This window comes from Mus pahari, chromosome 17, assembly GCF_900095145.1.
Source record: "Mus pahari chromosome 17, PAHARI_EIJ_v1.1, whole genome shotgun sequence".
Lineage (NCBI taxonomy): Eukaryota > Metazoa > Chordata > Mammalia > Rodentia > Muridae > Mus > Mus pahari.
In genome coordinates, this window is record NC_034606.1 from 45,478,002 (window position 1) to 45,499,998 (window position 21,997).

Consider the following 21,997-nt stretch of genomic DNA (forward strand, 5'->3'; position numbering starts at 1 on the left):
AAAAAAGAAGAGCGTGAGGGGCAGGTGCTTTCTAAAAGACTCTACTTGGCAGAGTTGACAGGGAGGGCGGCACCAAGCCTCCAGGCTGAAGAATTAGCATCTTATTTCAGTGGACAGAGAGGACGATTATGAAGTGAGAAGGAAGGGAATCATGGCAGAGTGAACAGAATTTACAGAAATTACAGAATTTCCAAGCGAATGTGAAAACATGGGATTATTACTGTTTCCAAGCACCAATTATTCTTCTGGTGCCCAGCCCTCATTTAAATATCACGGCAGCTTTTTGACAGGCAGGAGGGATTGTTTTATTAAAAAAAAATTTTAGTCGAAGAAACTAAGTGTCAGAAAGGTCAAGCACTTTCCCGGGTCACGGACCGGATAAGGAGCAAGAGTTAAGCAGTATTCAAATCTATGAAATGTGGTTTAACCACTACCTCATTCTGTCTCCAAAGAGGAGCAACTGGGTCAGACTAGCACACATGAGGAAATAGAGATGTGAAATGACTAACACACGTGAAGACATAGGAATGAAAGGGAATATACATAAATAAAAAGGTAGCAAAGCATTATACTAAATGTAAATGGACTAAACTCTCCCCTTAAAAGGCAGAGTCTCTGGTTGTAGGAAGGTCCTGGGGCAGATAATAGTACTGGACCATGCCTCTCTTTGCCCCCGTAGTCCCTAGAGACAGCCCTCAAGTACTGCAACTACATGTTCACCACTGTCTTTGTGCTGGAGGCTGTGCTGAAGCTGGTGGCGTTTGGCCTGAGGCGTTTCTTCAAGGACCGGTGAGTGGCTGGGTCATATACTAAGGCGGCAAGTTTGGGAAGAAGTCTTGATCTTTAAAGCAGCCTGAAGGAGCCAGTAACGTCTGGATATGGATAGTCAAGGTGTCCTAGCTGTTGACTAGATTCCCAGGCAAGAGGCGATTAAGTCACAGCGAATGGATTCAGGCTGCCTTAGCTCATCCCCTGTGGGTCCTCTGTAACCTGAAGACAGAGCATGGTCTGCCTCATGCTGACTTTTCTTTTCAGAGGAAGCAACCGAGGCTTAGAGAGCTTGACAGACCGGCCAAACGCTGCCCAAAGGGATCAGATAGTTTAGGATTTAGACTTAGAAGTCAGAGACCACACCTTCTCTCTCACAGGAGGCCAGGGATGTTTCTTCCGCTTGAGCAGCTTCCTGTGGAAGGGAAGAAGGGGGCCAGACTCACGGGTACCAGGGAGGGTGGGTAGAAGCGAGGGTATTTACACATTCTAGTGGGCCCCACAGGAGCGTGAAGCGCCGAGAGTCTGCCTTCCACTCAGGTGTGTCTGAGCCACTATGCTTCTCCCCCTCCCCCACCCCTCCCCCCCCTCTGTCTTCCCACAGGCCCCAGGGGAAATCCTACCTCTACTCATTCCAGTTCAAGGCTGAGTTGCCTTAGCAGAATTTTTCCTCCCTCATTCCTCCACTTCCTTGGCACCCTCAAGGGCTGCTTCAGCCCTGGGTTCTCAGCCGTTCCTGTGCCCCCACCCCTCCCCCACCCCCATTCCCGCCTCAACTACCCGACTGTACAGATGGAACCAGCTGGACCTGGCCATTGTGCTGCTGTCTGTCATGGGCATCACACTGGAGGAGATTGAGATCAATGCGGCCCTGCCCATCAACCCCACCATCATCCGTATCATGCGCGTTCTGCGTATTGCCCGGGGTAAGTAGGAGACAGGACAGGGCCGAGACAAGCAGGGGTGGGAACGGGGCTCCCCATTGCCTAGGGGAGAGCACGTAGGAGTGAGGTGGGAGGAAGACGCGGAACACGTGAGCAAGAGGGACCCTGCTGAGCAGGGCAGAGCAGGATTCAAAAGAAGAGCACGTGTTACCCGTGTGTGTGCACAGCCCCCTGCACGTCCAGCTGCCCACCCCCATGCTTGTGTAGACCTGCCTCTGCTCCCTCACCACAGCATAATCCGCGTAGTCCAGTCTCAGGATGTGGCACAAAGGACCCAGTTCCGGCTCCGCGTGCTATCTGGCATTCATTTCTTTAGCACTGGAGCAGGGACGCAGACCTCAACACAGCTGACAATCTTCCTTCCCTCCCCAGAAGCCCTTCTCTCATCCCCAAATTTTTCCTACTCTTTCAAAAATCTTATTGCCACAGGGATGGCAGTGTGCTTCTTGCTCCTCTGCCCACCCCCTGCCTCCTGCTTCCATGCTCTCCTCACAGGACCACATTTATAGACAGTTGGGAGCCACCATGCGGGTGCTGGGATTGAACCCAGGACCTCTGGAAGAACAGCTAGTGCTCCTAACTGCTGGGCCATCCCTCCAGACCCTGCAGCCACATTCTTCTGTAGTACCCAAGAGGGGACTCTGATCACCCCCTGCTTTGTGTTCCCTCTCCTCTCTGAGTTCATACACATGTGTGCACACACTCCCGTGTACACATCCATAGCCTGGACTGACAGCTGGGGCTGAATTGTCACCCACAGTGTTGAAGCTGTTGAAGATGGCCACGGGAATGCGGGCCCTGCTGGACACGGTGGTACAGGCTCTGCCCCAGGTAAGAGCTCCACCCTTCCAGAGCCCTACCTTAAAATGTTGGGTTCATTGTGTGGGGCTGGACCCTGGGGAATTGTTTGAACCTCTCCTGCTTGTCTTTGGGAACTCAAAACATTGTCACCAGTACTCTATGTCTAGTTCTGTGAGTACTTTGAGGGCATATACAGTTCTTTGGGGAGCCCCTAGGCTGGTGGGGAGATAAACACTTCAGGGTCCTGTAGGAAGAGACCTGTGTTATGCTCCAGGGAGAGAGGAGCTACAGGTCATTCCCTGGGAATTCAGGGAAGGTGACTGTCTTAGTCAGGGTTTCTATTCCTGCACAACATCATGACCAAGAAGCAAGTTGGGGAGGAAAGGGTTTATTTGGCTTACATTTCCATACTTCTGTTGATCACCAAAGGATTCAGGACTGGAACTCAAGAAGGTCAGGAAGCAGGAGCTGATACAGAGGCCATGGAGGGATGTTCTTTACTGGCTTGCTTCCCCTGGCTTGCTCTCTTATAGAACCCAAGACTACCAGCCCAGGGATGGTCCCACCCACAAGGGGCCTCTCCCACCTTGATCACTAATTGAGAAAATACCTTACAGCTGGATCTCATGTAGGCATTTCCTCAACTAAAGCTCCTTTCTCTGTGATAACTCCAGCTGTGTCAAGTTGACACAAAACTAGCCAGTACAGTGACTTTTGAGTTGAACCTGGAAAGGTGGCTTGATGGTCAGTTGTCATGTGATGGACGGTGAGGTTTCCATACAGCCTTCCAGGAGGGGAAGTATGAGCCCCAGTCTGAGTAGGAGGACACGAATTAGGCGGGCAGTGAGCTGGGGTCTGGCTCACAGAGGCAGTATTTTCATCCTCCTAAGACTTGGGCAGTGTTAATGCCCTTGACCCCACCCAGCCATGTCTGAATGCTCTGCTGAGCTGACCCTTGCACACATCCACACTCATTGTGATTCGTATAGGAAACGTTGTGCTTCATAAAAATCAAAGGCATCTATACAGTACACAGGGAAGAGGGAGGTGGATTCTCTTGGGAACCTCCACCGAGGACACCAGTCAGTTCGATTCTTAAGTTTGGTGTGAGTTTTCCAGTGTTGCAGTGTAAGGCCACCAGAGACCAACACAGAGGCACTCTTAACGTCTTTATTGCTGGCTGGTGATTGCATGGGGAACTTGTCTAAATCATGCAGCCCCGAGTGTTACAGCTCTTGTTTTTTTGTTTTTGTTTTTGTTTCTTTTTTAATTTTTTAATACACAAAAGCACATCTGGTTGACACATGTCATAGTTAGCAAGAACAATTAGCAAGAAGTGGGACTCAGAAGCCAAAAAAGAAATATTCGTACATCTAAGGACTTCCTTGGAACTCAGGATCAGGTCTTTGATATGTTAGGTCTTTGCTCCCATTTTGACAAGTGCTGGGGCGCACATCCTGGGTTTTCAGGTCAGAACAGTGCCCTTAATGTGGTCGCACTGTACTGAGGTCCAGGAGCCTGTGACATCCCTTACTGTTTCTATGGGCATGGGTCAAATTGTGGAGTCATCTTGGGGCAGGGAGTTACATTGTCCCCTCAGCACTTGAACAGAACCAATTCTCTGTTTTACTTAGTTAAGTAGGCAGCTGAACAAGCAGGATCTTATAGTCAGGGTTAGGAACTAAAGGATCAATGGCCCAGCAATGGCTATAAGTAGAGTAGTTAACCAGTGGGCCCAGGAGAGCAAGGATTGATACCCCTGGTTAGATTCTTGGCATCTCTTTTTTCTTTTCTCAGTGTTATTTCTGACTATGGCTAAACATGCTTTAATTACCCCTAACTGGTTGGCATAGAAGCAACAGGTTTCTCTCAGCGCCATACATAGACATCTTGTCTCATGAAGAAAAACCTCTGCTCAGGAGTCTACCTGGGCTTCCAGATGGGAAATAGAATTTTCCAGATGGTCTAGGTCTATGTTTACTTGAGTACTGAGTTCCTTAAATTTTTTATCCCCTGCAACTAGGGCTGAAGTTCTAACTGCAGCAGAGCCTGTGATGTCTGCCCCTACCGATAGGGGAATGAGAATGGGGATGGCTCACCACGCACAGGGCAGCCCACTATCTAGATTTAGGTGGGGCTGGCCAATTCTTCATTGTAGGCAATCATCTGTGCTGTGACACACATGAAGACTCCAAGGAGTGGCATCTCCTCCTGTGCAAACAATTCAGAAGATGCACACATGGTTAAACTGTTACTGCAAGTGAGCCAAGTAGTGCCTGGGGCCTGGAAGTATTCTTATCTGCCCGACTTGGAGTTAACCTGCTGTGTATAGGGGGAGCAACCTAGGGGGTTTCTTAGTGACGTTAAACAGGCACTCTTTTCTTGGATGACTCTGAGGGTGAGCTTAGGATGGTCCCATTTACAGTTCTCAGGATCATAAGTGGAGAGAATTGTTTGATAGTAAGGAGGTTTGGGACCCAGGCCTAGCCAGCAGTCTTTACCTGTGTTTAGTAGGGAAACAGTTCCAGAAGTGATACACCCCTTCTAGCATCCCAAACACTGGGGGGCTGGCTTCCTCGAATTCCTGGACCCTTACCCTTTATGCTTACCAAAGGGAATATTGGAGATTTGGGGCTTCCCGCCTTAGGGAGCTCATATGACCTAGACCTGCCAGTTTGGGCAGATGGGCCAGATAACTCTAGGTGGAGGTTTCCTTTGGATGGTACGTTGCCAGCCTGGTCTCAACCACTCACATATAGCCTGGCCCCCTGGGTTCTGCTGGTTTCCCAATAAAGACCTTCAGTTTCCTGCCAGGGTCTAACCTTTATGGAACTGGGTTGCCCAAGACTAGTGGAATTACAGGTAGACTGATGGTTTTCTCTCTAGAGCCATGTGTACCCCTAGAAAGACTTGGTTTCACACTCCCACTGAATACAAGGCTATTGGCTTGACTCTTAGCAGTTTCAGGGGTGTCAGCAAAGCAGACATAGTATTGGGTAGGCTGGAGCCCTATCTCCTCAGAAGTGGATCTGCAGCCCCAGGAGAGTGCTCCTATGCAGCAGCCTTTCCCAGTTGCCTCTGGTTGTGGTATTTTACAGAAATCCACCTGGAAGGTGTGCTGGTCTCAGCAGATAGACTGGCTATGAGCTCCGCAGCTGGTCTTCCTGAATTCCATACCCAAGGAGGTTGGGATATTTCCCACGGGGAGACAAAGAAAACACAATAGACATAGGGTCCATGACAGTGGTATCTTTAGTGGGTTGGAGGGTCCGATGACAACCTATCTGTCTATCTTTGTGCCCCATAGCCTCCCTCAGATGGGTGTAGTAGACTCATGGGGTGACACTAGCAACTTATCACTCCTGCAGGGGTGGTGAGAACCACAGGGTACGAGTCCATGCTGGCTCTAGACTCTGGCTCAGGATCCCCTCTACCCACACACAGTCAATAGGCTGGAACTTGTGGGCAGACTCACACATGGACAAGGCCATGGCCTCTTGGACCATCTGATGAACAGTGTCTGGGCTTGACACAGGGACTTGTAAGGACTTGAGGAGGGACTGGTTAGTAATCCCCACCTTATGAACACCTCTTAGCTTAGGGAGGACATGGCGAGGCCTCCCAAACACAATTCCAAATGGTTGAAATCTCAGTATGGGGTGGCCTTTAGAATGGCAAATGCCAGGAGGTTGTTTCAATGTTTGTCAGTCTCGAGGACATACTTAATGTCCTTTGAGGTCCTACTTATCCTTTCCCCCTGCTATGAATTCTGTTGCCAATAGGCACAGTGTAGTTTCCAATCAACATTTAGGACCTTTGTCAGATTTGAGAAACTTGGGCCGTGAAGGCCGTAGACCACTGGTCAGACCCCAGTGAGAGGGGCAATCCAAACCTAGCAATCGACTCTTTAAAGAGTTTCTTGTCAACCGCTGAGGCTGTCTCCGTTCAAGTAGGATAGGCTTCCACCCCTCCAGAGAAGGCAACTATGAAAACTGGCAAATACTTGTACCCATGAACCATGGGTTTTATGGAAATCTGCCTTCCAGTGTTCTCTGGGGGTGCTCGGGTATGGCTTCCTTTGGGGGCTTTTCTTCCTTCTCTAGGGTTCACGTGGGCACAAGTAAGACTTCTAGATACAGCATTTTTGACAAGATTCTCTAGTTGAAGAATATAATATCCGGGCCTCAGCAGTTTTGGATGCTCCCAGGAGGGTGGCCTGGTGGGGTTTGGTGAGCATTTGTCTCCTGATCAGCAGGGAGAACGGAGTACCGGTCTCCTGTTCAGCAAGAGTCACTACCATCTGCATCCTCTTCGGCATCTTTTCTCTTTTCCTACTACGTCTCTTCCTGTGTGTAGTTTGGGTACAGGAGAAGTTTGGGTTCAGGCAGGGTACCCAAGACCTGGAGAGCCCCCACTGGCTCTAGGCTCACCTTCTGGGGGCCAAGTCTGCTGCCCTACTCCCTTGGGCTTCTGGAGACTCTCCTTTTTGATGCCTTTCACAGTGGACAATGGCTACTTTTTGGGGCAGCCGTATGGCTGCTTAGTAGGGCCACAATTCCTTTGGTTTTGATTTCCTTTCTGGCCAAGGTGAGCAGTCTCCTTTCTTTTCTTGATAGAGGGTCCTGTGGACATGGACTATGGCAAATGGCTTTGTCCTTCCCCTAGTGAAATGCCTGGGTCAACATCAGAAGCTTAGCCTTTGTGCTGAGGTCTGGGCTCACACCCTACTGTCCAAGGTGACGACTACACCCCAGCATACCTGATTATGTCTGGAACAAAACTGTTCCTATGATGTACAGTATCTCTCCTGCTTCTCAGAGCATCTGTTATGTCTGACAGATTGGACCTCATCAGTCATTTCCAGGCAACCACAGAAGGGCTCGGTTGGGTTATCGCCTGGCAGCAGGCTGGCTGGTTGATGGCTGAGGTTCTAAAGAATTGGAGAGGACTGGTCCAGAACTGCCTGATGATGTATTTATTATTCAGGCACTGGACACCCACTTCTCTGAGGTTCCCCTCAGGAGGAGCTTTACAGAGTGTGGGGTGATTAGGAATGCATTCCTGGCCCAAGTTCAGTTTCTTAGCTTCACTAGTGTGGCTGTAGAGACATCTGCTCACAAACAAACTAGCCAGCGGGCAGAAACAGGATCGGATCTTTTGGACAGAGAGATTACTTCTTGGCTTCTAGATAGGCTTCTGCCAGGGTCCCAGTGCCAGGGCAATACCCTGGACCTCACTCACATACAAATAGAGATGTCTACTAGGGCCAGTGCAGGGATGGGGGCCTTCTTCAAAGCCTCAAAGTTCCTTGTTGAATCACCCGTCCATTGCAGTGGCTGGGTGCTGCTGCCAGTTCTAAGGGCTCAGCTAGCTCTACGACCCTGGGTATCCTCTAGCGGCAACACCCGACCTGCCACAGAAATTCCTTGTTTGTTTCCTTGTTTTAGGTGTAGGGATTGGTAGAACTGTTGAAATCTGGCTCTGGGAAAGCATTCCTTTGCCCTGTACAGATGGAGAAGGCATCAGGGGGTGGGGGGGGCCTCTCAGGGGAGGTGACCTAAACTGGGCTTTGAGAGATGAGGAGGGACTAACCATACTAGCCCAAGTGTCTTCCCTATGGAGGGACAGGATATGCCCACCCAGCAGCCCATTTCCACAGGGTTGGAATCAAGGAGCTGAAAGATCAGACTAGGATGGTAGAAGGAGGAGGGGGTGTCATGGCAGGCCTTTAGCTCCGGGACAAAACAAATACTTTTTGTGCTTTGTGCCGTGGACTCCGTATGCCATAGGAGTATTTGGATAAGAGGGCTCCAAGCAGAGCCACCTCTGTGAGGAGACTGGAGGGAGGGCTGGGGGTAAGGAGGCAGGTGAGGAGGAGGCTGCTGGGTGCTCTCAGGCCCTAAGGGGCTGAGGGTGAAGGTAGGAGATGTATGGGGAAGATGGGGGCAGTTTCCATTTCACTAAACGCTTGCGTCCTTGATGAGTAGGGTGCCATTAATTGGTTGCCCTCCCTCTCACAGTCTGTGATCAACAGGGTTTATTTTATGGTAATTACCTCAAACGCCTCTCGACTCAATTCGCAGGAGCCTTTGGAGGGTCAGAAGGGATTTTCTTTGTAGGGCAGGAACGCCTTCTATCCTCATCTGTAGCACGAGGTAAAGGCTCTCCCACTGGTGCACAGATTTGAACCAGGCTTGGAATCTGGGGCAATCTGTCCTATAGGAGCCATGGGGACAGGGGTGGCTGCATTTGCAGGAGGCTCCTGGGATCACGGGCATGCGTGAGTCCTCCACTCCTTCCTTTCTGTGGCCAGCCTGGCACTGGCCTGTGGAGGCAAATGTTACATACATCATCCAGTTGTGTCCTGGGCCAGCAATGGACAGCTTGCTGGGCTTGAATCCCCGAACCGTCCTCACCAGAGTGGTGTAACTAAACAGGCACTTCTGCTCTCGGCCTGTCTCGTTTTCACTTAAGAAACTTTCACTCAAGAAATGGGGAGAGAGATGGCACATTTGTGTGTGTGCGTGTGTGTGTGTGTGTGTGTGTGTGTGTTTGCAAGTGTACACATATGTGTAAAGGTGTGTAACTAAATGTGTTTTGTTTGTTTTTTTGAGGCAAGATCTCTCCCTGAGCCTAGAGTTCATGAATGAACGCCAGGGATCTGCCAGTCTCTGCCCACATAAGCAGGACATATCCCTGTACCCTGCTTTTATGCGAGGCTGGAGATCGGAAGCCAGGTCCTCATGCTTACACAAGGAGCGCTTGACCCACTGAGTCACCTCCCTAAACCCCTCATAGGTTTCTGGGACAAGTGACGTGTTCATTGCAAAGACATTAAGTATCCAGTTCTTACCCCGTGACCTACACTGCTGGAGTCTTGCCTTTCAGGATGTTGCAAGGGGATAGCGAGCATGGATACTTAGTAACAATGGAGCTAACAATATAGCTGTAACAATATAGCTGCTCCGAGGTTGGCCCTGCCTCTGTCCCCTTGGCCTGAGGTCCTTCACCTCTACCCTTCTGCCTCAGGAATTCCCTTCCCTGCCCTTCTTCAGTTCTGGAACTCCTGTTCCTGACTCTCCCCAGGCCTCCCCCTTCTCCTCTTGCATACCCCAGACCTCTAGCCCCCAGCCCAGCCTACCTCTCCCCACAGGTGGGCAACCTAGGCCTCCTCTTCATGCTGCTCTTCTTCATCTACGCTGCTCTGGGAGTGGAGCTCTTCGGAAAGCTGGGTGAGCGATGCTGCCACCGGAGGCTGTGGGATGGGGGAGATGCCTCAGTAGCAGGACTTCTTATTCAAACCCAATCTTAGTATGGGGTAGTTTCTGAAGCCAGGCTCATGAATGTACATCAGACCTGTATGGTGGAGTCCTGGACTTCAACTTTTGGTCTTCTGGGAAGCCTCCTTTCTCTGCTTCCAGCCACTGGTTGTTCTGAACCAGGGCTACCTCAGTAATAGAGTCCAGGGCAAGGGAGAGGGCAACACATTCCATGTTGATCCCAGCCCTGCTTATAAGGTCAGTTTCAGAAGTCAGGGGTTCTCCCAAGGGGCTGGCCCTTACCCCACCCATCTCTCTCAGGAGTTTATTATTGGATAGAAGAGCCAGATGCTCCTGAGACTGAGCCTCCAACCTATGCACTACATCCTTGAGCCTCATTTGTCCCATCTGTAGGCTGGGCACAATCCACACGCACTGTTGAGGGTTGTAGGAGTTACTTAAGAGAGGATACTCAGGGGTGGCAGCTCGGGGTGCCATGGGTGGACAGGCTGACCACCTCTCCCCCTCTCAGTCTGCAATGACGAGAACCCGTGTGAGGGCATGAGTCGGCATGCCACCTTCGAGAACTTCGGCATGGCCTTCCTCACACTCTTCCAGGTCTCCACAGGCGATAACTGGAACGGGATTATGAAGGTATTTACAGGCCAGCTGAGGGGAGATCAGGTAGTTTCAAGTCCTGGGTGCACAGTGGCCCCACTGATCTAGACATAGTACCCTCTGCATGCCCAGTGTCCCATTGTACACAGGAGGGGAGTCAGGGTCCTCCTTGAATTCAGTGAGATGGCATTGTGGTCAGGCAAGGCAGAACTGTGGTGGGCTGGCCTGAAAAGCAGCAGTGAGTGCCTGGGAAACACCACACCTCTTCTCAGCTTTGCCTGTGGCTCTGAGAGGTGGGGTCGGCCACAGTAGGGAGAGAAGAGGACCAGAGCAAACCAGATTAGGACCCTGGGGACTTGGCTGAATTGAGGCAAGCTCTGGTTCATTCATCATAAGTTAGGCAGGCAGGAAGGCAGTTAGGACTCTGGAGGGGCATTGTGTGTGCCCGCACGTGTGTGAGTGTGTGTTACGTGTATTGCCTGACCTCTGGTAGCCTTGGGTGCCCTCTGTGCTAGGGAGGGAGGTGAGGTGTGTGGCTGGGCAGGTATGTCGGGTGGCATCGACCTCGCCAACCTGTCCCTTGGTAGGACACTCTGCGAGACTGCACCCACGACGAGCGCAGCTGCCTGAGCAGCCTGCAGTTTGTGTCGCCTCTCTACTTCGTGAGCTTCGTGCTCACGGCTCAGTTCGTGCTCATCAACGTGGTGGTGGCTGTGCTGATGAAACATCTGGATGACAGCAACAAGGAGGCCCAGGAGGATGCAGAGATGGATGCCGAGATCGAGCTGGAGATGGCCCATGGCCTAGGGCCTGGGCCTGGCCCCTGTCCCTGTCCCTGTCCCTGCCCCTGCCCCTGTCCTGGCCCGAGGATGCCCACCAGCTCACCGGGGGCTTCAGGCCGGGGATCAGGAGGGGCAGGAGTTGGAGGCGACACTGAGAGCCACCTGTGCCGGCACTGCTATTCTCCAGCCCAGGTGGGCAGGGGCTGAGAGGTGAATGGGGCACAAAGGGCAGGAGCCGTGGGGCCAGATGGGTAGCTGGGCTGGGCGGGGGGTACCCTCCATCTTCTGGGCTCCCTCTGTGTTCAGCTTCAAGAGAGGGCGATCCTGCGGTGAGGAGCTCAGTCCCAGGCCGTGGGCACAGAGAATGGGATGGCAGCTCCGCCCCACCCACCCCAGAGACCAGGGACCCAGCCGATAATCCCACCTGTCCCCACCCTGCCCCGTCCGCCTAGGAGACCCTGTGGCTGGACAGCGTCTCTTTAATCATCAAGGACTCCTTGGAGGGGGAGCTGACCATCATTGACAACCTGTCTGGCTCCATCTTCCACCACTACTCCTCACCTGCTGGCTGTGGCAAGTGTCACCACGACAAGCAAGAGGTACTGACAGCCTGGGAGGAGGAGCTGTGGGCTCCCCGAGTCACCCGGGAGCGAAGTGCTGGGGGAAGCCGTGGCTTTAGGCTCCTAGGGACAGATCGGTCCCACTGCGCAAAGTGGTTTGTCTAGGAAGAGCAGCCCTGTGGTGGGGCCTAGAGAGCCCCAGAGAGAGTCCCCAGCACCCTTGGTTATAAAAGATGCTTAGATGCACTAGTCATCCCACTGTGTGCTGGTGGGACAGGTTTTGTCCCTTCCACGGCTGCCATTTTGCCCTTTCTGAAGGAGGAAGGGGTCTCTGGTGTCTCTTTGTTGTTGTTCTTTGATAGTCATGGTCACCCCCCCTTCCCCCACCCTGAGTATCTCGGTGCATCCCTCAGGAGCCTCCTTCAGGCTTCCTCTCTGAGGAAGCTCAGACCCACTCTGCTCAGGACCCATCTCTCAAGGCTGTTTGCAAGAGTTCCTCCGCCTGCGCATCTAGCTCCTGGGCTCATCCCAGGGAGCTCTAGGATCAGTGGCTTTGAGGTTATCTCCAGGAGCCATGGGCAGGAGCTGATCACGCTGCTCCAGCCCCTAAGGCAGAGGACACAAATGGTCCTCAGAGGAGTCACACCCAGCCCAGTTCTGTACCATCCCTCACTGTACCATGGCTACTTTTGTGCTCAGACACTAAGGTGGGCCACTCAAGACCTGGTTTGCGTTCGGGGTGGCCCCTGTGCCACATCCTCATGTGTCACCCAGGCTGGGATCCTACACAGAGTGGGCCCACCATCCATGCCCAGCAGGCCCGTGAACCACTCTGACCACTGCCCCATGTCCTTTCAGGGACCTGTTGCTCAGCGCTCCAGGCCCAGGCTGCCCCATCCCAGCCCCAGGGTGACCCGAGGCCACCACCTCCCCCCGCAGGTGCAGCTGGCTGAGACAGAGGCCTTCTCCCTGAACTCAGACAGGTCCTCGTCCGTCCTGCTGGGGGATGACCTGAGTCTGGAGGACCCCACGGCCTGCCCGCAGGGCCCCAAGGAGAGCAAGGTAAGCGGCTAAGTGTCTCCTCTCCCTTCACTTCATGTCTGATGCCAGGCTACACAGTTTCCCTGGCCAGGTTGGGCTCAGGCTCTGGTTAACAGAGGCAGATAGCAAGTCACAGGTTGAGGTAGCAATGAACCCATCAACATCAACGTGGACTCGGGCAGCTCTTGAGGAACTTGTGGGGCTGGGAAACTCTGAAAAGAGATGCCCCAGCCCTTCGCTCCTCACGCAAGACTCCAGGCAGTGGCCAGAGAGGAAGAACTCTTCTGCCCGAGTATGAATGTGGAAACTGAGTCCTAACAAAAGGAAGGGCCCACCTAATTTTCTAGTACAATGCTTTCATCCTGAGTGACCACCACACTGAGTTAGCCTTTGATTATAGACATGAGGAGGACTCAGTACTGTCTCAAGGCCATCAGACTCAGGGAGGCAGGGGCAGGGGGGAACCACAGCTGCCTGGGCATCCAACAGGGCTTCCTAGAGGTGAGGACCTTCCATTTGAGGTGCCAACTGCTGGCCAGGTGGAGGAGGTAAGAGAAAGGACTTCCTAGGTAGGGATGGGGCTAGTTATGCAGGAGCCATGCCTCCAAGTCCCCCAACTTACGGACCGTCTATATCCTTTGCCTGCAGGGTGAGCTAGAGCCTCCGGAGCCCATGCAGGCTGGGGACCTGGATGAATGCTTTTTCCCCTTTGCCAGTGAGCCAGTGTCTGCAGGCCCAGAGAGCCTGCTGTGTGAGATGGGGGCCATTCCATTCAACCCCGTCCAGTCCTGGCTCAAACACGAGAGCAACCAAGGTGAGGGTCGATGATACCCTGCCGGCCCCCGCACCCTGATCCCAAGAGTCTGCTTCATGGGGGAGGTGGAGCCCATGAAGGGGGCTCTCCCATGAAGAACCAAATGAGTGTCTGACGATTCGAGGGGAGACTCAAGCCTGATACAGTAGTGATGAAAGACATAGAGTCAGTGAGCTAACGATAGCCGCAGCAGCCTGGCCTAAAGGAAGCTCCACACCCAGCTTCCCATGTTCTGGGACGAAAAGGGAACTGGGCTGCCACACACAGCTCTTAGTGTCAAGCAGAAGGAAGCCTTACAGATGGAAGGCCTTTGGGTGGAGTCTAATATGAGAGGCAACTCCCTCCCACCCTCCCAAGATATTCACACAAGGTGACACATATGACAGAAAGATGTCTCTCAGTGGCTCTTTTGATGAAGGGACCTCTATCCCCAAACCTTCCTGAACAGTGGGTTTGTGTTTTGGGACATGGGCAGACCGTGGGATCAGGGGTAGGGCCTGAGCTAGCTTGCTTGTCGCCTGAGCTCCCTCTGGTAGGATGACAGGAATCTGGTTGACAATACTGGCTGAGTGGGGGCAAAAGGAGACAGCCCAACAGAAGAATGACATCTCTCCCCCCCCCCCCAGACCCTGAGCTCATTCTAAGATGTCTTCTGTGCTGTCTGGGTGACTGGCTTCTCCACGGACCCTCCGTAAAGCCTCTCGTGGACATGATGGTTGGGATGCCAGGGGTTTCTTGATCTTAAAAAACCAGAGTTCAGGGTCTGACTGCAAACAACAGTTCAATTAACCGTTATTTTGTACATTCCTTCAGTATACTGGGCAGCACAGATCGGGAACCTTACCAGGACCCAGCCAGCACAGCTGCCTGGTGTCTACTCCCATATCTGAACCCTATATTCCTTCCTCGTTCTATGAAGGCAGAAGCAGCAGCTGCTGGTCCTGGCATACAAAAGTCTGCCCTGCTTCAGGCTCCCCCAGGCTGGCCTTGTTCTTTTCTAGCCGCATCAGAGCAGACCAAGCCCATCTGGGAGCTTCTGGACTATCAGTGCAGGGCCTGGCCCTTGCCTGGAACCCTACCCCACATTGTCCAAGAGGGGCCCTCAGGCCTGGCCAGGCCAAGTTAGTCAGAGCCCGAGGAACGAGTCTAAGTCAGAGTCTTAGTGATTGAATACCTACTGTGTGCATGGTGCTGGGCTAGGTGCTCCATACCTACCATTGTCTCCAGAGCACTCCTCTTGTGCTGGTTCCATTGTCACTGCTGTGACCAAATACCTGGTAAAAGCAACTTAAGGAAGAGTCTGCTTTGACTCACAGTTCTAAGGTACAGTCCATCATGGTGGGGAAGTCGTGGCAGTGGCAGCTGAAGGCAGCTGGTCACATTTGCATCCACGGTCAGGAAGCAGGGACAGATGAACACTGGTGCTCAGCTCATTTTCTTCTTTGTGTTCAGTCTAGGACCCCAGCCTGTGGGATGGTGCCGCCCACAGTTAGCAGGACCCCAGCCTATGGGATGGTGCCGCCCACAGTTAGCAGGACCCCAGCCTATGGGATGGTGCCGCCCACAGTTAGCAGGACCCCAGCCTATGGGATGGTGCCGCCCATATTTAGGGTGGCTCCTTTCATTCTCAACCCAATCTAGAAACTTACACACACACACACACACACACACACACACACACACACACACACACACAGTACCTCTCCTTGGTGCTAGAACCTGTTGAGTTGATTGTGTCAATAATCCCACCCCCACTGGGTGGATGTCTGTCCCCATTCCCTGAGGAAGAAGGCCCAGGAGTCAGGCCTAGAGTCTGGTCTGCTGAGCTCTGAAAGCAGCACTCTGCTCAGACTCAGTCCTTCCGGGAACTACACTAAACATGTTCCTTGCTCTCACAGCAAGGAAACCAATGCTTCAATCTGAAGACTTGCCCACAGTCTCACAGCCAGTGTTAAGTAGCCCAGGTGAGGGCTGGTGCTCTGTGCCCACCCCCTGGGCTGTCCCGAGCATCTCTTCTTCCCCTCCTGCAGCACCCCCGAGCCCTTTCTCCCCGGATGGTTCCAGCCCTCTGCTGCAGATGCCTGCCGAGTTCTTCCACCCTGCTGTGTCAGCCAGCCAGAAGGGGCAGGAACCGGGCATGAGTGCAGGGACCCTGCCCAAGATTGCACTTCAGGGGTCCTGGGCATCCCTGAGGTCACCGAGTGTCAACTGCACCCTCTTGCGCCAGGTACAGGCACCTCCTGGATTCTGCGGATTGTCCTAGAGCCATGGGGGACTGTGTGTGGGGGGGAGGGGAAGGGAAAGAACATCACACAGCCATGGCATCTGAGTCTGGGAAAGTTGGGGAGTTTCTGAGACTTGAGAGGAGAGGTGATCCCAAAGATGAACATGAACAAGCCCACTTCCTGAGGAAGATCTAGGTTGTCAAGGCAGCTGAAATGTGGGACTTAGCTTGAAAGAAGGAAATAAAGAGAGGCACTGGGGAGGTTTTCTAGGGTGACAGGATGCTAGGGGTCAGGGACTGTGCCTTGAATGATATGCATGGGTGGTAGGGGCATCGTTGCTGGACCGCTTGCATACAGATTATAGATTGCTTGATTGCAGAAGGGCAAGTTGGGAAATAGGAAGACTTGGTTGTAGTGTCTCCTGTATCAGGATGGCTGGAGCCACAGCCCCCCATGCCAGCTGGCACAGAGGACCTCTAGAGCACAGGACAGAAACCCGGCAGTACCTTTGGTGGGCCATGTGTAATCCTAATACAACAGTGGAGACTGGCTTGCAGTCTCCTAGCAATCATTATCAAGGCATGGCTAACCTCCAGTTTCATCAGGCCGTTCATTGCAACAGTCAGTGGACCCAGTCTCACTGCATCCCACGGAGGGCAGTGTAGGGTTTAAAGTGTGTGTTGTGTGCCTGTGTGTGTGTGTGTGTGTGTGTGTGTGTGTGTGCATGTGGTATAGAAGGAAAGATGGCAGAGTACATGAGTGCTGGGAATATAATCTGTGTGTGAGGGGTGTGGCTGAGAGAGCAAGTGGAGCTGGAGGCTTACCTAGGAGAGAGAGTGGGAGCCACTGGAATGAGGCAGGGCTATGGGGGACAGGCAGAAAAGCTTGGGAACAAGGGACAGTGTTAGAGATGTGGTGGATGAGAGGTGGGGACTCTGCAAAGGCCAGGCTTGACACAGACACTAAGAAGGAGGGCTCAAGCTGTCCAGAGGGGACAGGGAACCTGTGTGAGGCATCTGTGGTCACTGCCCCGAGAGACACCAGAAATACTTGTGTGGCAGAGAGGATGCTGTGGGATCCTGGGTCCCATCATCAGACAGTCCACTAAGGACGAGCGAGCAGACCAGGGAGAGGAGATGGTACAGGCGACCTCATCCCTTCTTACCTCCCCGCAGGCTACTGTGAGTGACACCTCCTTGGATGCCAGCCCTAGCAGCTCAGCGGGCAGCCTGCAGACCACACTGGAGGACAGTTTGACCCTGAGTGACAGTCCTCGGCGTGCCCTGGGACCACCGGTCCAGGTGCCCGGGCCACGGGCTAGCCTATCACCTGCCACTCGGCGCCGCCTCAGCCTGCGGGGTCGTGGCCTGTTTAGTTTGCGTGGGCTGCGGGCCCATCAGCGTAGCCACAGCAGTGGTGGCTCCACCAGCCCTGGCTGCACTCACCATGACTCCATGGACCCCTCTGATGAGGAGGGCCGCGGGGGCGCAGGTGGCGGGGGCGCGGGCAGTGAGCACTCCGAGACCCTCAGCAGCCTGTCACTCACATCTCTCTTCTGCCTACCACCCACGCTGCCACCACCCGGCCTCACCCCAGCCAGGAAGTTCAGCAGTACCAGCAGCCTGACCGCTGGACCTGGCCGTCCTGGCGCCACTGTCTCGGTCCGTGGCCTGGTCAGGAGCCCCTCCTGGGCTGCAGACCGCAGCAAGGACCCACCAGGCCAGGCACAGCTGGCCTCAGGCTTGGGCTCCTCAGCACCCGAGCCACAGCCACCTCCCGGGGAGTCAACGGATGCGGCGAGCAAAAGGAAGAGATGAGGGGCCGCAGGGGCTGTGGGGGGACCTGCTACCCGCTGTCCTCCCGCCTGCCCCATCTTGCCTTCTTTTAACCTCAGGAGCCAGGGAGCAGACAGCAATACTTTGCCCACACCTGGGAGTGGCATAGGGGCCAGCCAGCGCCAGGCCACTGGGCAGGCGACTGAGAGGGTCTGGGTTAGCCGAGGCTCAGATGCGGCCCCGTCCGAGGCCCTTCCAGTGCATATGCAGATATATATACATATATATAGAGAGACAGACATATATTTATTTATTTTTTTTACTGAGAGCTTATGAATTCCAGAACGTGCTAAAGTTGAGGGTGCAGGCCAGGGCCCAGACAGGGATCTCGTCTGTGGGTTAGCACACAGGCTTTCACAGCAGAGATGCTCCTGCTGGGGCATCAGTGGCTGTAGTTTTAGGGGTCTCCCAGAGTTGAGAGCAGCTTGGGAGAGCGTTCAGGGCCCAGGAGACAGAAGAGAAGCAATTCAGGGTGCACTTTTCCCCCCCTTTTCAAGAAGAAATCCTACTAAGTTCCTCAGCCCCTACCCCATACGTCAGGGTATCAGTCTTGTCCCTCTGACTTTCGTGTTGTTGTGAAGTCTTTTGTAGACACTCTTGACACAGACTTTCTTAGCCAGCTAGATGTTCTCTTAGAAAAACCGCAATGGGGGGGGGGATTTTAGTCATATTTCTTAGAGCAGGGTTGGGGGCTCAGGGTGCAGTTTTGATGTCAGTGAGCACACCCCCTGAAGGCAGCAAACAGGAATAATTCATGAAAGGAGGGGGGCAGGTGAAGGGAGTCAGTGGTACTTACTTGGTCCACGCAGATGCCCCGTAACTGGGACTGTTGGGTGCATGGGAAATTTCTGTCCTGATCCACTATGAAGGCCTTGTACTTCAGCTTTCCAGGGGATTATGGTCACCCACCCGGAGCAGCCCTACCCTCGCCCCAGGGGTGTTTGGGGTAACAAATCTGAAGTGGGCTCTGGACACCCGCCCAAACCCTGCCTCCAGCCTTTCCCCACCCCGACACCCTTAACCTCCTTGGACTCACGTTTACCCCTGAGTACGTCTCGCTGTCTCAAGCTGTGGGCTGGGTCTCGCTGTGGTCCTGCTTCCTGAATGAGTTCAGGACGGGTTTTAAATCAGCTGGAAGAGTGTGGCCGCCTGCTACTACTGCTGCTCAGGGCAGTATCATGGGGTGCTTGCCCACATTGCCAAGGGTCACATTGGGGCCCTGTGAAGAACATGGGTGTCTCGTCTCTGCTCCCGAGTCCTGAGTTCTCAGAAGTGGCCTTCTAGCCAGGCTAGTGGGCAGCATTTGTGTTTGTAGACTCCGGGGGTGTTCCCATCCATCGCTGGGATCCTGGGGTCAGGGTATTGTGGGGAAGTGGGAAATAGTGAGGGGTACTGCCCGTGAAGCCCTTCTTAGAGGTGAGGAGTGGGAAAGTGCTTGTTAGACCTGCTTTATAGATGGGTAAACTGAGGCTCTCGGTAACAGAAGTAGCCATTTGGCCCTGGCAGCAAAGAGCCTAGGTCACCTGTGAGGGGGTCCTGGCCTGAACATCTGGACTGTGTCTGTGCTCTTCAGAGGTGGTGGTCAATAGCATCCAGCACCCTCTGCTTTCTGGGTCCAGTCAGGCAGTTCTCTCAGTCTTCAGGGGGCCCCTGTGTGATTATGCTGCTCTCCACAGCCAGTGTTCTCCCTATCAGGGCTCTGAGGCTGGGGAGGGATGTCCAGGCATCCAGAATTCTACACTGTGTCCCCAGAGCAAGCAGACATGTTGAAGGGTGTTCTAGGGAAACGGGCAAGGTTTTAAGCAAGGGCTATAGCTGGGCACAGCAAGGCATCCAGAGAGAACCATTAGCCGAGCCTAGAAACACAGCAACCTTAGGTGGGGTGGGTTCCCTTAGGATCAAGATCCTAGGCATTTGACTTGTGTCTGTTGGGGGGGGGGGTCGGGGACGAGGGAAGCTCTGAGCTCCCTCGTCCCGGTAAGGTGAGCTGTAAAGGGCAAGGGTTGGGCAGGTGTCCCTTCTTTGATACTAGCTTGAGGGCTGCGGCCTGTCCATCATCAAAGCACAAACTTCTCCAACCCACATGGGCCTGTCTATGAGGAGAATGGGGACCTCCAGACCAATGTCCATGTGCCTGCCTGACTGTGTGGCTTGGAGGACACCATGACATCTGTAGAGAAGGGTCTGGAGCTAGCTGGGCCTGCCCTGGCTTCTTCCTGTCTTCTCCTCTGGTCCTGGCTTTCCCTCAGAGGAGGATGAATGAACCGTGAGTGGTACTTACCTGTCTGCTTGTCCCTAATATTTCTTCGGGAGCTCCCAGCTCCCAGGGTCACCTCTAGGCCCTTTTGCTGCTCTGCCTAAGGGCTTGGAGTCTTAGAAGCCGCTGTTTAGCCCAGACACATTTTTTTTTCCCCTTTTGGTCTTTGTGCAATAATCAACGTCCCTGGCAGAGCCAGGGCTGAACTGGGGGTCTGGGAGGAGGCAGAGGCCGCCTTGTCCAGCAAGCCCCCGGCCCGGCTCTGCTGCTGTGACTCTAACTTCCGGTCACTGTACAGTTTCTACAGTGTGAACGAACTTCCCTCCTAGTTGCTGAAGGCGCTGGTCCTTGCTGGCCCAGATGGCCCGGGCATAGAGAAACCAAGGCGCACCACCAGCCAGCGTTGTTTTGAATAAAACCCCAGAAACGTGCTTAGGCCTTTCGCCATGTCTGCTCTTCCTTCCCTGCAGGACTGGGGTGTGCTGTTTATTCTCACTCCCAGTGGCAGCATGATGATGTCATCATATCCTGCAGCTGTGGAGTCTGAGGTTTTGGGGGATCCAGAGACCCTATGGTAGGATCCTCTTGTGGTCGGGGTCTGGGTGGGGCTTCAGAGCTGGGGATGAGGCAAGGGAACGATAATATGCTCTTCCATGATACAAACTCCTCAGTTTATAGAACTGGTATCATCAGGACTTATGGCTACGAAGGAGGAGTCTCAAGAACAGCAGATGGGGGCTGGAGGGGTGGCTTACTGAGAGAATGCCTCCTGCTCATCTTTCTTTGTCACTGTTCTGCTGCTGTGAAGGCCACAACAACACTTACAAAAGAAAGGATCCAACTGGGGCTGGCTCACCACTTCAGAGGTTTAGTCTGTTATTACCAGGGCGGGAAGCATTGGAGCACACAGGCAGACGTGGGACTGGAGAAGTGACTGAGCGTTGTACACCTGGAGCCACAGGCATCAGGAATAGAAAGACAGTGGGTTTGGCTTGGGATATGGAAACCTCAGAGCCCACGCACGGTGATAAACGTCCTCCAACAGGGCCACACCTCCCAATCCTTCTCAAGCAGTGCCGTTCCTTCCCTCCTTTGTGATTAAGCATTCAAATACCATTTTTATTCCGTTCCCAGCACTCACATCAGGGTGGCTTGCAACTGCCTGTAAGTCCAGTTCCAGGGATCCAGCGCCTCTCGTGGCCTATGTGGGTTTCTGCATGCTTGGACGTGTAGATGCAGGCCACACACTTTTTAAAAATCTTTTAAGAAGAATAAAAGCACAAGAGAAGGGAAGACAGAAGTGAGAAGGAACAAGGAAACAGGAGGAAATGATTTAGAGGCTCATGGTTTTAGGAAGCCCTGACCTATGTTGGCTTCAGATGTTACTGGATCAAGGGCTCCAGCCAAGTCACTAACACAGTGTCTCTACCTCCTGACCTCATTGTTTCTCTGTTTGCTTCTTCCTCTCAGAGGCCACCAGTAGCCCCAGGCTTGGGCTGCCCCATTCCCCTAGCACCTGACTCTGGGAAGCCTGGGAACACCCTAGGGCAAGGTCCTTGTTCGGCCTTCCTCTGAGTTGACTAAGATCCATACCATGCCCCAGAGACGCTGGGCTGGGATTGGCCAAGCCTGACTATGCTCTCATTCTGCGACCCAGGGCAGAGATGACTGCTGAAGGTAGCTATGAAGCGAGGTTGGGGCCCTGTCTTCCTGATTTTAGCAATAGTGTTTTTTAATCTTTGCCTTCAACAGGAGGCCATGGGGCCCTCTGACAGACTGGTCACCTAGATGTTGCCAGCAGGAAACACAAGAACTGCCAAGCTGCCAGGTGGAGGGCCAGGGAGAACACCTGTTGTTGTTGTTGTTGTTTGTTTTGTTTTTTGAGTATCCCTACCCTAGCATGTGTCCATTCCTTAGGGGCTGATCAAATTGGGGAGGCAGGGTGGGGGCAGGGGGAGGTACAAGGGAGTCAGGCATAGCCTCCAGCAAGGCACCTCCTTTCCCTGAGGACGCTGTAGACAGAGGTGACCTGGGACTAGGATTCCCATCCCATCTTACTTCATTAGCCCCTTTGGTCTGAGCACCTTCTCTCT

The 21,997-nt window shown here is 53.4% G+C and overlaps 1 protein-coding gene across 1 annotated transcript in view; it reads left to right on the forward strand.

Annotated features, from left to right (window-relative positions):
- Cacna1i (calcium voltage-gated channel subunit alpha1 I) overlaps positions 1–19,590 on the forward strand; it is a 110,220-nt gene extending 90,630 nt beyond the window's left edge. Inside the window, exons 27-37 of the mRNA XM_021216262.2 lie at positions 680–789; positions 1,561–1,694; positions 2,473–2,543; positions 9,667–9,745; positions 10,305–10,426; positions 10,978–11,364; positions 11,625–11,771; positions 12,672–12,794; positions 13,422–13,587; positions 15,618–15,814; positions 16,988–19,590. Coding sequence (XP_021071921.1) covers positions 680–789; positions 1,561–1,694; positions 2,473–2,543; positions 9,667–9,745; positions 10,305–10,426; positions 10,978–11,364; positions 11,625–11,771; positions 12,672–12,794; positions 13,422–13,587; positions 15,618–15,814; positions 16,988–17,629 — 2,178 coding nt within the window. The 3' untranslated portion in view covers positions 17,630–19,590. The remainder of the gene's footprint in view (positions 1–679; positions 790–1,560; positions 1,695–2,472; positions 2,544–9,666; positions 9,746–10,304; positions 10,427–10,977; positions 11,365–11,624; positions 11,772–12,671; positions 12,795–13,421; positions 13,588–15,617; positions 15,815–16,987) is intronic.
- Positions 19,591–21,997: the final 2,407 nt, after the last annotated feature.